The sequence below is a fragment of the Bombina bombina genome, chromosome 4 (assembly GCF_027579735.1).
Source record: "Bombina bombina isolate aBomBom1 chromosome 4, aBomBom1.pri, whole genome shotgun sequence".
Lineage (NCBI taxonomy): Eukaryota > Metazoa > Chordata > Amphibia > Anura > Bombinatoridae > Bombina > Bombina bombina.
This window is the reverse complement of record NC_069502.1, coordinates 1140602225-1140618511: the sequence shown is the minus strand read 5'-3', so window position 1 is coordinate 1140618511 and position 16287 is coordinate 1140602225. Positions and strand designations below refer to the sequence as shown.

The following is a 16287-nucleotide window of genomic DNA, read 5'->3' as shown; positions in this document are numbered from 1 at the left end:
GGTTTTGCAAGCCGTGGTGCCTTCCATTTAGGTGACCTGATTTGCTCCCTCCCTTCATCCGTGTCCTAAAGCTTTGGTATTGGTTCCCACAAGTAAGGATGACGCCGTGGACCGGACACACCTATGTTGGAGAAAACAGAATTTATGTTTACCTGATAAATTTCTTTCTCCAACGGTGTGTCCGGTCCACGGCCCGCCCTGGTTTTTTAATCAGGTCTGATAATTTATTTTCTTTCACTACAGTCACCACGGTACCATATGGTTTCTCCTATGCTATTATTCCTCCTTAACGTCGGTCGAATGACTGGGGTAGGCGGAGCCTAGGAGGGATCATGTGACCAGCTTTGCTGGGCTCTTTGCCATTTCCTGTTGGGGAAGAGAATATCCCACAAGTAAGGATGACGCCGTGGACCGGACACACCGTTGGAGAAAGAAATTTATCAGGTAAACATAAATTCTGTTTTTTGTCAGGCTTTAGCTAGGATCAAGCCTGTGTTTAAAACTGTTGCTCCGCCATGGAGTTTGAACTTAGTTCTTAATGTTTTACAGGGTGTTCCGTTTGAACCCCTTCATTCCATTGATATCAAGTTGTTATCTTGGAAAGTTCTGTTTTTAATGGCTATTTCCTCGGCTCGAAGAGTCTCTGAGTTATCTGCCTTACATTGTGATTCTCCTTATCTGATTTTTCATTCAGACAAGGTAATTCTGCGTACTAAACCTGGGTTCCTACCTAAGGTGGTCACTAACAGGAATATCAATCAAGAGATTGTTGTTCCATCCTTGTGTCCTAATCCTTCCTCGAAGAAGGAACGTCTGCTACACAATCTAGATGTAGTCCGTGCCCTGAAATTTTATCTACAGGCAACTAAGGAGTTTCGTCAAACGTCTTCCCTGTTTGTCGTTTATTCTGGCCAGAGGAGAGGTCAAAAAGCTTCGGCTACCTCTCTCTCTTTTTGGCTTCGTAGCATAATACGATTAGCCTATGAGACTGCTGGACAGCAGCCTCCTGAAAGAATTACAGCTCATTCTACTAGAGCTGTGGCTTCCACTTGGGCCTTTAAGAATGAGGCTTCTGTTGAACAGATTTGCAAGGCTGCAACTTGGTCTTCTCTTCATACTTTTTCCAAATTTTCCAAATTTGAAACTTTTGCTTCTTCGGAGGCTGTTTTTGGGAGAAAGGTTCTTCAGGCAGTGGTTCCCTCCGTATAAAGAGCCTGCCTGTCCCTCCCGTCATCCGTGTACTTTTGCTTTGGTATTGGTATCCCAGAAGTAATGATGACCCGTGGACTGACCACACTTAACAGGAGAAAACAAAATTTATGCTTACCTGATAAATTCATTTCTCCTGTAGTGTGGTCAGTCCACGGCCCGCCCTGTTTTTTATGGCAGTCTAAAAAATTTTTGGATTATACTCCAGTCACCACTACACCCTTGGGCTTCTCCTTTCTCGTTGGTCCTTTGGTCGAATGACTGGAGGTGACGTAGAGGGGAGGAGCTATATAGCAGCTCTGCTGGGTGAATCCTCTTGCACTTCCTGTAGGGGAGGAGATAATATCCCAGAAGTAATGATGACCCGTGGACTGACCACACTACAGGAGAAATGAATTTATCAGGTAAGCATAAATTTTGTTTTTAACATAAAACCCTTTCTCTTCCTAGATGGAAGATTGAATACATTGCAGATTAAGTGACTGATGTCACACGATGTTAAAAATTAGATATGTTTCATTGTCTTAACTAGAGGTCTTATAAAGAAGAAAAAAACAGGGAAAAACAATCCCAGGGAAATAATAAAAAAGCGAGTGTATGTATAAAAAATATAAATTCTTTATTAAGAACAGCAACGTGCTTCTCAGTCACAAAAGGACTGTTTCATCAGGCTAATAAATGTAAATAGATTGTAAATTCCATAATCTGTATGGTAGATCTTATGATAGACCACACCATCCCGTTTTTAGTGTGGATGATTACAACGGGGCTGCACTTTTGGGGAGCTTATCAAGGACCCTCCTGGAACTTAACCTGGAAACCTGGATGTGCTGGGCAGGACCACAGGCTTAAGGGAGTTGGATGGGGGTGTGCATATTCAAACACCCTCAATATCAGCTCCCTTAAGCCATATAAACGCCCAAGGCTCTTTGAAAGCTAATTATAACCCTTCAAATTTTGTCTTGGAGGTCATGGTTTAAGCATAATTTGTAAGAATGAAACAACAATACTTTAGTGATACTGGTGTTCACCTGATGTGAATAAATCTTCATTTATTGGAATAGAGGTTCATGGGAGCCCCTTTGTGCATATAACTATACTGAAATGCCTTATTTAAATTATTTTTAATATAGAGTTTAGGGGGAAACACATACACTATTATTTATAACATTGAATATTAAAATTCTAATTTAAAAAAATGAATTTTTCACACTTTTAATTACAGGTTTCTTACATGTCATGATATATACATACTGTGTGTAATATATATATAAAATAATGGTATCGTTTGAATCTGCTGGGTCTCCTGAAAAAAAGATAGATAATATGTGCAGGTTTTTCACTGAAAAAATTACCTACAGCAGGACTTATATGTGAGCAACATCTAAAAACTGCAAACTACTTTACTTTGTCACTTGCATCCTAAAGGGATTGGTGGGGAATGAATTATAAAAATAACAATGAAAGTTCTTTCTTTTTTCTATTTTTTAAAACCAAAGCATGAAGAATTGAGCATATTGTATCCATCTGCAGTGGTGACCATTGATGGGTTTAGCCTTTTCCAGTCACTGAGGGCTTGTCGCAATCAGGTAGCAAGAGGTAGGTGTGTATATTGTGCAAAGTGTTTTATAAAAGCTCATTACACAGTATGGATTGTGTTACTTTAGTTGTGCACACAGAACCATATTAATAGACATAGTCATTAGGAGCTTATTACAGTAATTATGTTCTATATTAATCATCTGACTTTAAAACAATGCTTAACCCTTCAGAATGAAATGTGCGGTTTCTATTTATAATAGAGCAGTTATATATTTTCTTGACAACTGCATATGCATCATATCATATTAAAGTGGGTCTACAAGTTTGGACTTGAGGTTGTTGCTCCAGTTGAAAGCAATGACTCATCCCCACCTAGATTAAAAGTACAGAAGACTTTTTTTGCTGTAAAATAACTCAAATGTTATTGTTTGGTACAGGTGCCGTTTCTCTTTTTTCCATGTTTACAGTTTCCTAATATTGGAGTGGCTTTCCCCCTAATTGTGTCAGCAGTTCAAGATTTCAGTTAAGATCTGGATTTCTTGAATGACAAGCTGAGCAGCGTTGCAGCTAGAAATATCTTCTGTATTAAAGGGACGTAATAGTGCAATAGTTAAATGCTGTATTGTTCTACAGCATTTTGCCACTGCTGTACCATGTGCCTCTGTGTGTTTAACCCTTGGAAGCTGTTGCACATAGTTAAAGGCCACTCTGACAACACACTATCTATATGACTGATGGCTTCCCACAGATGTCACTTCTAATTAGCTCACCTGCCATGTTCAGCTAAGGAGCAGAAATACTGTGATTGTGTTTAATACTATTGCAAGGGTTAAACACGTGGAAGCACAGTAGTGCAATAATAATATGCTCTAGCTCATAGACTATTTTATGTCCCTTGATAGCTTAAAAAACAAACAAAAAAAAACACTTCAGTTTTTTTGTGTTTATTTGAATTCTTGGCAGTCATTTTTGTTTACACCTACAGCTGCTGCATCAGGAAATGAGAATGTGCAGCCTCCACCATTAGCGTATAAGAAATGGGGCCTGCAGGATGTCACCTCTATTGTGGACCATGCCAGCGTTGGTGAGTAATTCATATTAGTTTTATATTAGGTCAGGGAATTTCCTATAGGATCTTTTTTTACCTGATGTGAGTGTATGAAGTGAAGAAATGTAATTTGTATATTAGGTGACACATTTTAGTTTATGTCATGTTGCAAGTGTGCGCGTGCGCCTGTGGACGCAGGTGTTTTCACATGTATGTTTGTTTAAATTACTCACTCCTTGGATACTCTACATCTTAGTTTCATAATTTAGTGAACTTCTGATGTTCCACTTTTATTTTTATTATTTCTTTATTTTTTGCTAGGTGTGATGGCTTTAACTCCATTTGATCAGATGAAGACTGCCTCCATTTTGGGAGGCTTTAATGCAGCTATAAAAAGCAGCCCTCCCACTATGTCCCAGTATATTACTGTAGGCTCAAATCCATTTGCTGGTTTCTTTTTTGCCCTGGAGGTTTGTATTTTCATTTTGCAAGTTTATGTTTAGTAGAAACTTAAGTCTAATTTTGACAGAAATTAAAAGCTTAAATTGAAATAAGACTTTAAAAGCTGAGATATTTTGTATTTTAATTTAATTTATTTTTTGACAGGGAAGTACACAGCCATTATTATCTCATGTTGCTTTAGCAGTTGCCAGCAAGCTCACTTCTGCACTCTTCAATGCTGCCAGGTATTATAATATTACATCACATACTCCTCTTCAGTACAGCTAGTACAGACTGATACAGACATGTTGTGCTCTCTTTCAGTGGGTGGCTGGGCTGGAAGAGTAAACACGAAGAAGATCCTCAGCAGAAACAGAAACCCAAAGTTGAGCCTGCTACTCCTCTTGCAGTTAGGTAATAACTAACTTTATTCTGCCGCCCCTCTTGCAGTTAGGAAACAAGTTCCCTTATTTTGCTGCTCCTCATGCAGTTAGGTATGAAGTGCCCTTTTTTTTGCCACTCCTCATGAAGTTAGGTTAGAAGTGCCTTATTTTGCCGCTCCTCATGTCGCTAGGTAAGAAGTACCCTTATTCTGCTGCTCCTCTTGCAGTTAGGTAAGAAATGCCCTTATTTTGTCCCTCATTGTGCAGTTAGGTAAGAAGTGCCCTTATTTTACCGCTCCTCGTACAGTTAAGTAAGAAGTGCTGTTTGCTTTTATAAGCTGATGAGAGTCCATAGGTGTCGATAACATGTGGGATATATTTCCTGCCAATATGAGGAGGCCAAGAACCCTCACTAGAATTTTGATCCCACTCAGTTTGTTCTTGGCCTCCAAGGAGAGAGGTTGAGAGAGGTGCTCTGCAAGCAAGATTTTATTATTTTCTAACTAATCCTTCATTGATAAATCAAACCTGACTTGAGACCCAGTACCCCTCTTCCATCTTTGCTCAGAGAAGACTTCAAAATAATTAAAGTAATACCTCAGTTATGGCATGCCAGTACCCTCACGTGTAAATCTCTCAGCTATAATTGCCCTCAGGCATCTCGGGTTAGGGTGGGGGACAGAGAGGGAATCAAAAGAGGGGCTTTTATTTACTTTTGCATGTAAATAGTGTGTGTTTTTTTGTGTTTTTACTCACAGGCTTTGGCCTGCAAGTCGTTCCAGAGTTAAGCTCTGCCCCCCTGGCACCCTTTTCTCTCTCTCCCTTACCGGATCAGTAGCAGGCATTTCAAGCTATCTGGGCCCAATTTTTAACACTTTCTTTGCCCAGTAGGTGGGTGAATTTTCTCTAAAGGGGAAATAATTTCGTTTTTTTCTGACTGCTGGGGTTCTGAGGTGTTCTTATAAGTTTTTTGTTGTATTTTTGGTAAATACATTTGTTATTTCAAAGTTGTGGAATATATCTTAATTATATCTTTCCATTTACTTTCAGATTGCTTATTATTTTGGTGTCATGTCTGTACCCCCATCTAACATGAATGACCCATTTGAATAGACCCCTATGCTGAAACCCAAGACCATACTGCAGTTCATTATCCCTGATTATTTAGCAAAACTGTTCCAGTGGACCACATTAACTAGTTGTATGCTAATTGTGTTCCACATCTCCAATTTGCATTTAGTGCCTATGTCTGTTTATGTGACTCAGTGGAATTCCACTGACTTTTCTCCAGAGTTTAAAACAAGTCTTCAAAAGTCTGTGACAGAGTTTTTACCGGCTATCCCCAAACCAACTAAGTGTAAATGAAAATCAGGAGATTTACCTCACACCACCTGTAACACACAAGGTCTCATTCTGACAATGAAATCTCCTCTGGGGACCCTGATCAAATAAATGTGCCAGAGACTGATTCCACGTTTAGATTTAAAGGAAAGTATATCCGTTTCCAGCTTCAAAAAGTTTTGAATAATAGAACAAGAAGTTCTGATATTAGAACGATCAGAACCGAATCCAGAGGATTCCAAGTCTGTAAATAAGTTAAATCAGTTTTTTTAAGCTCCGCCCAAAGTGCCTAAGGCCTTTGAAGCACCAGACTTGGGTACAAAATATAAAGCCAAAGAAATCAAGCATTCATTTTGCACCTTCTAACAGGTTTAAAAGAAATGTATCCACTTTCTGCAAAGAATTTAACAGTCTGGGAAGTAGTCCCTAAGGTCGATGGAGCTATTTCCACCTTAACTAGACGCTCTACTATTGCTATGGAGAATAGTTCTTCGTTTAGGGATCCAATGGATCGCAAATCTGAGTCCTTGCTTAGGAAATCAGCTCTTCAGCTTAGACCTGCAGTAGCAATCACGTGTGTGGCTGCTGTCTCGTCCTTCTGGTGTGATTCTCTTTCTCTGATGGTTTCTGATTAATCTTTTCACCAAAATTGATGTCAAGAATATGTCCATTGCTGTTTTATTAAGGAGAGCTTTATGGCTTAAATCTTTGTCTGCTGATATGGTCTATAAGAATAGGTTATTATCTGTACGTTTTGATAGGAAGATGCTTTTTGGATCGGAATTGGATTCTATTATCAAAACTGTCACTGGGGGCTTTTGTACCTCAGGACAAAAAAAAGTAAGGGGAAGTACAAACAAACAAATCATTTTGTTCCTTTCGCTCCCCTAGAGATCAAAAGTCGCCATCCAACCAGAAGTCTGAATCCTCCAAGCCTTTCTGGAAGCCTGGATCTTCTTGGTCTAAGAACAAACAGACCAGAAAGCCCAATTCAAATCAGAAATCTGCATGAAAGGGATGGCTCCCTGTCCAGATGATCTTCTAGTAGGGGCAGATTGATTTGGTTTCAGAAAGCCTGGTCTCGATCAGTTCAGGATCCCTGGGTTCTAAAAATTATATCCCAGGGTTATCCGTAGGCATTCGCACCAGACCTCCATGGGAATGGTTTAATCTCACGTTCCAAAGAATCCTGTAAAGGTGGCTGCCTTTTTTCATTGTGTTCAAGACTTAGAGGACATGGGAGTGATCCAACCTGTTCCAATCTCTCAACAGTGACAGGGTTTCTGTTCCAACCTCTTCATTGTCCCAAAGAAGGAAGGCATCTACTGTACTATCCTGGACCTAAAGCCTCTGAACAAATTAGTTTGTGTACCTTCTTTCAAAATAGAAAAGGTCCTTGCCATTTTTCCTCTAGTTTTGTAAGGTCAATTTAGGACAACAATAGACTTAAAGGATGCATATCTGCACATCCCAGTTCACAGGGATCATTTCCAGTTTCTAAGATTTTTTTTCTCAACAAACATTTCCAATTTGTGACCTTCCCCTTCGGGCTGGCCACAGCCCCTCGCATGTTCATGAAGGTAATAGGGGCTCTTTTAGCAGTAATCAGAGCTCAGGGAATCTCCATTGCCACTTATTGGGACGATATTTTGGTCCAAGCTCTTTCTCTGGCTACTGGTCATACCCGCAGAATGGTGTCTTTCCCTCAGGAACATGGATGGGAAACACAAGTGTTTTTTTTTTTTTTTCTTTCAAGTGATAATAGACTCTGTTCAAATGCGCTTATTTCTCACAGACGTCAGGCACAGTACCTTTTTTCGCTTTCATCTTCGTCCTCTCCAATTGTCCATGCTTCAAAAGTGGTGATATTGTTTCCTTCTGGAATAGCAGATAAAGCTCAGTTCTTCAGTCAAACAATCTCTCATGGTGGAGGGAAAGTCTCTATTTGATCCTTGGAGCTTCTTTTCTTCTGCCTATCTGGACTGTAGTCACTACAGATGCAAATCTAATGGGTGGGGGCGCTGTTTGGGAGGGCTCTGTATGGTCCCCTCAGGAGGAGAGGTTACCTATCAACATCCTAGAACTTCGTGCAATTCTTCAGGATCTTCAATCTTGGCCTTTTCTCAAACAGGAAAAATGAATTTGATTCCAGTCAGACGACGTCACTGCCGTTGCATACATCAATCAGGGAGGGACTCTGTGGAATTTAAATCTGGTTCTTTCTGTTTTGCAAGGTCCCCCCTTTGAACCAATGCATTCTCTGGACCTAAAGTTATTATCATGAAGGTTCTCTTTCTTCTAGCCATTTCTTCCGCTAGAAGCGTTTCTAAATTATCATCTCTGTCTTCTGATCATCCCTTTTTGATTTTTCATCAGGATAAGGTGATTACCGCACTAAATATTATTTCTCCTGTTAAGTGTGATCAGTCCACGGGTCATCATTACTTCTGGGATATTAACTCCTCCCCAACAGGAAGTGCAAGAGGATCACCCAGCAGAGCTGCTATATAGCTCCTCCCCTCCACGTCACACCCAGTCATTCTCTTGCACCCAACTAATAGATAGGATGTGTGAGAGGACTGTGGTGATTTTACTTAGTTTTTATAACTTCAATCAAAAGTTTGTTATTTTAAAACAGCACCGGAGTGTGTTGTTCCTTCTCAGGGAGAATTTGAAGAAGAATCTACCTGAGTTTTTCTGTATGATTTTAACCGGAGTAGTTAAGATCATGTTGCTGTTCTCGGCCATCTGAGGAGTGAGGTAAACTTCAGATCAGGGGACAGCGGGCAGGTTCACCTGCAAAGAGGTATGTAGCAGCATATTATTTTCTGAGAATGGAATTGACTAGAAAATACTGCAAATACCTATATAAAGTAAGTTCAGCCTTAAATGCAGTAGTAGCAACTGGTATCAGGCTGTCATGTATGTATATTTTCACTTCAGTATTCTGGGGAATGGCATTTCACTGAAATAATACTGTTTACATAAAGCTTTAGCCTATTTTGCAGTAAAAACGGCTTGCAGCAGGCTTTTTATGACAAATACATTTATTGATGTTAAACGTTTTTTGCTGGCATGTGAAATCGTTTATATTTCTGAGGTACTGGGTGAAAACTTATTTGGGCATTAGTTTTATCCACTTGGCGGGCATTTTGTTTGATTTATGACAGTTTACTGATCTCCCTCACTGTTGTGTGTGAGGGGGAGGGGCTGAATTTGGCGCTTTTACTACGCATCAAAAATTCAGTCACAAGTCTGTTCTTCTTCCCTGCATGATCCGGTTCGTCTCTACAGAGCTCAGGGGTCTTCAAAAGTTATTTTGAGGGAGGTAATCACTCACAGCAGACCTGTGAGATTGTGCTTGACTGTGATAAAAAACGTTACATTCTGTACTTTTTTTCTGCTATTAAAGGGCTAGTTATCCATTACTAATGGGAGCAATCCTTTGCTAAAATTGTATTTTTACTGAGAAAAAAGTTTGTTTTCATAAAATTATCTGTTTTATTGTACTCAACTGTCATATCTTTCTGTGCTTCTTAAAGGCACAGTGCGTTTTTTCATACTATTTATAAAAGTGAATTGAAAAGTATTTCCAAGTTTGCTGGTTATTTGCTAGTGTGTTAAACATGTCTGACTCAGAGGAATATCTCTGTGCTATATGTGCTAAAGCCAAAGTGGAGCCCAATAGAAATTTATGTACTAATTGTATTGATGCTACTTTAAATAAAAGTCAATCTGTACAAATTGAACAGCATTCACCAGACAACGAGAGGAAAGTTATGCCGACTAACTCCCCTCACGTGTCAGTACCTGCATCTCCCGCTCGGGGGATGCGTGATATTGTAACGCCGGGTACTTCAGGGCGGCCATTACAAATCACATTGCAGGACATGGCTAATGTTATGACTGAGGTTTTGTCTAAATTACCAGAACTTAGAGGGAAGCGGGACCACTCTGGGGTGAGAACAGAGTGCGCTGATAATACTAGGGCCATGTCAGATACTGGGTCACAGTATGCGGAACATGAGGACGGAGAGCTTCAATCTGCAGGTGACGGTTCTGATCCCATTAGAGTGGATTCAGACATTTCTAATTTTAAGTTTAAGCTTGAAAACCTCCGCGTACTGTTAGGGGAGGTATTAGCGGCTCTGAATGATTGTAACACCGTTGCAATTCCAGAGAAATTATGTAGGCTGGATAGATACTATGCGGTACCGGCGAGTACTGACGTATTTCCTATACCTAAGAGGCTTACAGAGATAATTACTAAGGAGTGGGATAGGCCCGGTGTGCCCTTTTCCCCCCCTCCTGTATTTAGAAAAATGTTTCCAATAGATGCCACCACACGGGACTTATGGCAGACGATCCCTAAGGTGGAGGGAGCGGTTTCGACGCTGGCTAAGCGTACCACTATCCCGGTGGAGGATAGCTGTGCTTTTTCTGATCCAATGGATAAAAAATTAGAAGGTTACCTTAAGAAAATATTTGTTCAACAAGGTTTTATATTGCAACCTCTTGCATGTATTGCGTCTGTCACGGCCGCATCAGCCTTTTGGTCCGAGTCCCTGGAAGAGACTCTTGACTCAATAACTATAGAGGAAATTTCAAACAAGCTTAAAACACTTAAGCTAGCTAATTCATTTGTTTCAGATGCCGTTGTACATTTAACTAAACTTACGGCTAAGAATTCCGGATTCGCCATTCAGGCACGCAGAGCACTGTGGCTAAAATCCTGGTCAGCTGATGTTACTTCTAAATCTAAGTTACTCAACATACCTTTCAAAGGGCAGACCTTATTCGGGCCCGGTTTGAAGGAAATTATCGCTGACATTACAGGAGGTAAAGGCCACGCCCTGCCTCAAGACAGAGCCAAGCCGAAGGCTAGACAGTCTAATTTTCGTTCCTTTCGTAATTTCAAGACAGGAGCAGCATCAACTTCCTCTGCACCAAAACAGGAAGGAGCTGTTGCTCGCTACAGACAAGGCTGGAGACCTAACCAGTCCTGGAACAAGGGCAAGCAGGCCAGAAAACCTGCTGCTGCCCCTAAGACAGCATGAATTGAGGGCCCCCGATCCGGGAACGGATCTAGTGGGGGGCAGACTTTCTCTCTTCGCCCAGGCTTGGGCAAGAGATGTCCAGGATCCCTGGGCGTTAGAGATCATATCTCAGGGATATCTTCTGGACTTCAAATCCTCTCCCCCAAAAGGGAGATTCCATCTGTCAAGGTTGTCAACAAACCAAATAAAGAAAGAGGCGTTTCTACGCTGTGTACAAGATCTTTTACTAATGGGAGTGATCCATCCGGTTCCGCGGTCGGAACACGGACAGGGGTTTTACTCAAATCTGTTTGTGGTTCCCAAGAAAGAAGGAACCTTCAGACCAATCTTGGATTTAAAGATCCTAAACAAATTCCTAAGAGTTCCATCGTTCAAAATGGAAACTATTCGGACAATCCTACCCATGATCCAAAAGGGTCAGTACATGACCACGGTGGATTTAAAGGATGCTTACCTTCACATTCCGATTCACAGAGATCATTTCCGGTATCTAAGGTTTGCCTTCCTAGACAGGCATTACCAGTTTGTAGCTCTTCCATTCGGGTTGGCTACGGCTCCAAGAATCTTCACAAAGGTTCTGGGGGCTCTTCTGGCGGTGCTAAGACCGCGAGGAATCTCGGTAGCTCCATACCTAGACGACATTCTGATTCAAGCCTCAAGCTTTCAAACTGCCAAGTCTCATACAGAGTTTGTACTGGCATTTCTAAGATCGCATGGGTGGAAGGTAAACGAAAAGAAGAGTTCTCTCGTTCCACTCACAACAGTTCCCTTCTTGGGGACTCTTATAGATTCTGTAGAAATGAAGATTTACCTGACAGAAGACAGGTTAACAAAACTTCAAAACGCCTGCCGTGTCCTTCATTCCATTCAACACCCGTCAGTGGCTCAATGTATGGAGGTGATCGGCTTAATGGTAGCGGCTATGGACATAGTCCCCTTTGCACGCCTACACCTCAGACTGCTGCAATTGTGCATGCTAAGTCAGTGGAATGGGGATTACTCAGATTTGTCCCCCACTCTGAATCTGGATCAAGAGACCAGAAATTCTCTTCTGTGGTGGCTTTCTCGGCCACATCTGTCCAAGGGGATGCCATTCAGCAGGCCAAATTGGACAATTGTAACAACAGACGCCAGCCTGTTAGGTTGGGGCGCTGTCTGGAATTCCCTGAAGGCTCAGGGATCATGGACTCAGGAGGAGAGTCTCCTGCCAATAAACATTCTGGAATTGAGAGCAGTTCTCAATGCCCTTCTGGCTTGGCCCCAGTTAACAACTCGGGGATTCATCAGATTTCAGTCGGACAACATCACGACTGTAGCTTACATCAACCATCAAGGAGGAACAAGAAGCTCCCTAGCGATGATGGAAGTATCAAAGATAATTCGTTGGGCAGAGTTTCACTCTTGCCATCTCTCAGCAATCCACATTCCGGGAGTGGAGAACTGGGAGGCGGATTTCCTAAGTCGTCAGACTTTTCATCCGGGGGAGTGGGAACTTCATCCGGAGGTCTTTGCCCAAATACTTCCACGTTGGGGCAAACCAGAGATAGATCTCATGGCGTCTCGACAGAACGCCAAGCTTCCTCGTTACGGGTCCAGATCCAGGGATCCGGGAGCGGCCCTAGTAGATGCTTTGACAGCACCTTGGACCTTCGGGAGAGCTTATGTGTTTCCACCCTTTCCGATGCTTCCTCGATTGATCGCCAGAATCAAACAGGAGAGAGCATCAGTAATTCTAATAGCGCCTGCGTCGCCTCGCAGGACCTGGTATGCAGATCTAGTGGACATGTCATCCTGTCCACCTTGGTCTCTGCCTCTGAGACAGGACCTTCTGATTCAGGGTCCCTTCAAGCATCAAAATATAATTTCTCTGAAACTGACTGCCTGGAGATTGAACGCTTGATTTTATCAAAACGTGGATTCTCTGAGTCAGTAATTGATACCCTGATACAGGCTAGGAAGCCTGTTACCAGAAAGATTTATCATAAAATATGGCGTAAATACCTATATTGGTGCGAATCCAAAGGTTACTCTTGGAGTAAGGTTAGGATTCCTAGGATATTGTCTTTTCTACAAGAGGGTTTAGAAAAGGGCTTATCCGCTAGTTCTTTAAAGGGACAGATCTCAGCTCTGTCCATTTTGTTACACAAACGTCTGTCAGAAGTTCCTGACGTTCAGGCTTTTTGTCAGGCTTTGGCCAGGATTAAGCCTGTGTTTAAAAATGTTGCTCCGCCATGGAGTTTAAACCTTGTTCTTAACGTTTTACAGGGCGTTCCGTTTGAACCCCTTCATTCCGTTGATATAAAATTGTTATCTTGGAAAGTTCTATTTTTAATGGCTATTTCCTCGGCTCGAAGAGTCTCTGAGTTATCAGCCTTACATTGTGATTCCCCTTATCTGATTTTTCACTCGGATAAGGTGGTTCTGCGTACTAAACCAGGGTTCTTACCTAAGGTAGTGACTAACAGGAATATCAATCAGGAGATTGTTGTTCCATCCTTGTGTCCTAATCCTTCCTCAAAGAAGGAACGACTTCTGCACAATCTAGATGTAGTTCGTGCCCTAAAATTTTATTTACAGGCAACTAAAGATTTTCGACAAACATCTTCCCTGTTTGTCGTTTACTCTGGTCAGAGGAGAGGTCAAAAAGCTTCGGCTACCTCTCTCTCTTTTTGGCTTCGTAGCATAATACGTTTAGCCTATGAGACTGCTGGACAGCAGCCTCCTGAAAGAATTACAGCTCATTCCACTAGAGCTGTGGCTTCCACTTGGGCCTTTAAGAATGAGGCCTCTGTTGAACAGATTTGCAAGGCTGCAACTTGGTCTTCACTTCATACTTTTTCCAAATTTTACAAATTTGACACTTTTGCTTCTTCGGAGGCTATTTTTGGGAGAAAGGTTCTTCAGGCAGTGGTTCCTTCTGTATAAAGATCCTGCCTATCCCTCCCGTCATCCGTGTACTTTTGCTTTGGTATTGGTATCCCAGAAGTAATGATGACCCGTGGACTGATCACACTTAACAGGAGAAAACATAATTTATGCTTACCTGATAAATTCCTTTCTCCTGTAGTGTGATCAGTCCACGGCCCGCCTTGTTTTTTATGGCAGGTCTAAATTTTTAAATTATACTCCAGTCACCACTGCACCCTTTAGCTTCTCCTTTCTCGTTGGTTCTTGGTCGAATGACTGGGTGTGACGTGGAGGGGAGGAGCTATATAGCAGCTCTGCTGGGTGATCCTCTTGCACTTCCTGTTGGGGAGGAGTTAATATCCCAGAAGTAATGATGACCCGTGGACTGATCACACTACAGGAGAAAGGAATTTATCAGGTAAGCATAAATTATGTTTTTCTTCTGAAGGTGGTATCTTCAGAAAATATTATATAAAAAGTAACAAATTCCTCCAGCTCCTCAAGTAAAAAAGATCTTTATTAGTATTCCATCATAGGTCAAATAATCAACAGCAACATTTTGGCCTAGCTCAGCCCTTCCTCATGCACGAGGAAGGGCTGTTATTTTTTATATGGCTGTTTGAGACTTGGTAAGTCTCCTCTGTGCACTCCTATAACAAGTGCTTTCCCCATTTGTGATTTCCTTCAGAAAATAATAATCAGGAGATTGTTGTTCCTTCTCTGTGCCCAAATCCTTCTAACTCTAATGAATGCCTACTACACAATGTAGTCGGAGCCTTAACATTTTATCTTCAGGCTACAAAAGATTTTAGACAGACTTATTTGTCCACTTTTCAGGTCCCAGAAAGGGTCAAAAGACTACAGCGGTGGCCATGGCATCATGGCTGAAGCAGACTATTGGTAAGGCTTAATTGATTGTGGGAAAACCGCCCACAAAAAAGAGTAACTGCTCATTCTTCTAGGTCTGTATCTACTACTTGGGCCTTCAAAAACTATGCCTCCATGGAACAGATTTGCAAGGAAGGAACTGGGTCTTCTCTCCATACCTTTTCTAAATTTTACCATTTTGATATTTATGCATCTTTTGAAGCTGCTTTTGGCAGTCATTCAGTCTGCAGTGTCCATCAAATAGGAACTGCCATAATTTTGTCCCACCTGTCCTTAAAATGGACTCTCATCTTGGGTATTGTATCCCACATGTTATGGACACCTATGGAGACTCATCAACTTACGAAAGAAAAAAGAATTTATACTTACCGATAAAAAAATTTCTTTCAGGATGTTGAGAGTCCATAGGACCTGCCCGGATTTTTGCTTTATGGGCGACAATTCTTATTTGCACGTCTTAACCCTGCTTTCTGTCTTTTCTACTTTTTTGTCTCTTTCCTCTGTTCGGCTATATGTAAACTGAGTGGGGAAAGGAGATGGGAGGGTTTAAAGCTCTTGTGAGGGTTCTTGACCTCTTCCTAGTGGCAGAAAATATATCCCATGTTATGGACACCTATGGATTCTCATCATCTCGAAAGAAAGAAATTTAAGTATAAATTCTGTTATTTTGACACTCATTATGCAGTTAAGTAAGAAGTGCTCTATTTTGGCGCTCCTCATGCAGCTTGGTAATAAGTGCCCTTATGCCGTTTCTCTTGCAGTTAGGTAAATAGTGCCCTTATTTTGCCTCTTCTCATGCAGTCAGGAAGGAATGCCCTTATCTTTCCGCTCCTTCTGATGTTAGGAAAGAGTGCCCTTATTTTACCTCTCCTCGTGCAGTTAGTTAAAAAGTGCCCTTATTTTGCCGCTCCTCATGCAGTTAGGTAAGATGTGCCCATATTTTGTTGCCCCCCCCCTTGCAGTTAGGTAAGTAGTGCTATTAAAGTAGCATTTTATTATTAAACAAAATCCTTTTGGTAACTATGTGGGGGGTTTTCTTGCAAAGGTGTTAAAACACATGCGTAAAGTCCTGATAAAGAGCCAAACATTTTTGTTGCCCTTGACATGGACACAATGGTTGAGCCAGTCAAGAGGAGAATTTTAAATTTTAGGGTAGCCACCCTTTACCAACTCTGTCCTGTTTGTGATCAGCAAAGAAATGGTCCTAGTACATTACTTTAGCTTTGTGTCTCATTTATAAAGTTAATCACATACAGCTAGATTACAAGTTTGTGCGTTAATCTTTTAACGCTGAAAATATATTTCTTCTGTTATGTGTGATCAGTCCACGGGTCATCATTACTTCTGGGATATAACTCCTCCCCAACAGGAAATGCAAGAGGATTCACCCAGCAGAGCTGCATATAGCTCCTCCCCTCTACGTCACTCCCAGTCATTCTCTTGCACCCAACGACTAGATAGGATGTGTGAG

The 16287-nt window shown here is 41.5% G+C and overlaps 1 protein-coding gene across 1 annotated transcript in view; it reads left to right on the top strand.

Moving 5' to 3' along the window:
- RAB3GAP2 (RAB3 GTPase activating non-catalytic protein subunit 2) overlaps positions 1–16287 on the top strand; it is a 470453-nt gene that overhangs the window by 155768 nt on the left and 298398 nt on the right. The window contains 5 exon segments of the mRNA XM_053712514.1: positions 2709–2808; positions 3737–3835; positions 4121–4269; positions 4406–4485; positions 4565–4654. Of these exon segments, the coding sequence (XP_053568489.1) occupies positions 2709–2808; positions 3737–3835; positions 4121–4269; positions 4406–4485; positions 4565–4654 (518 nt within the window).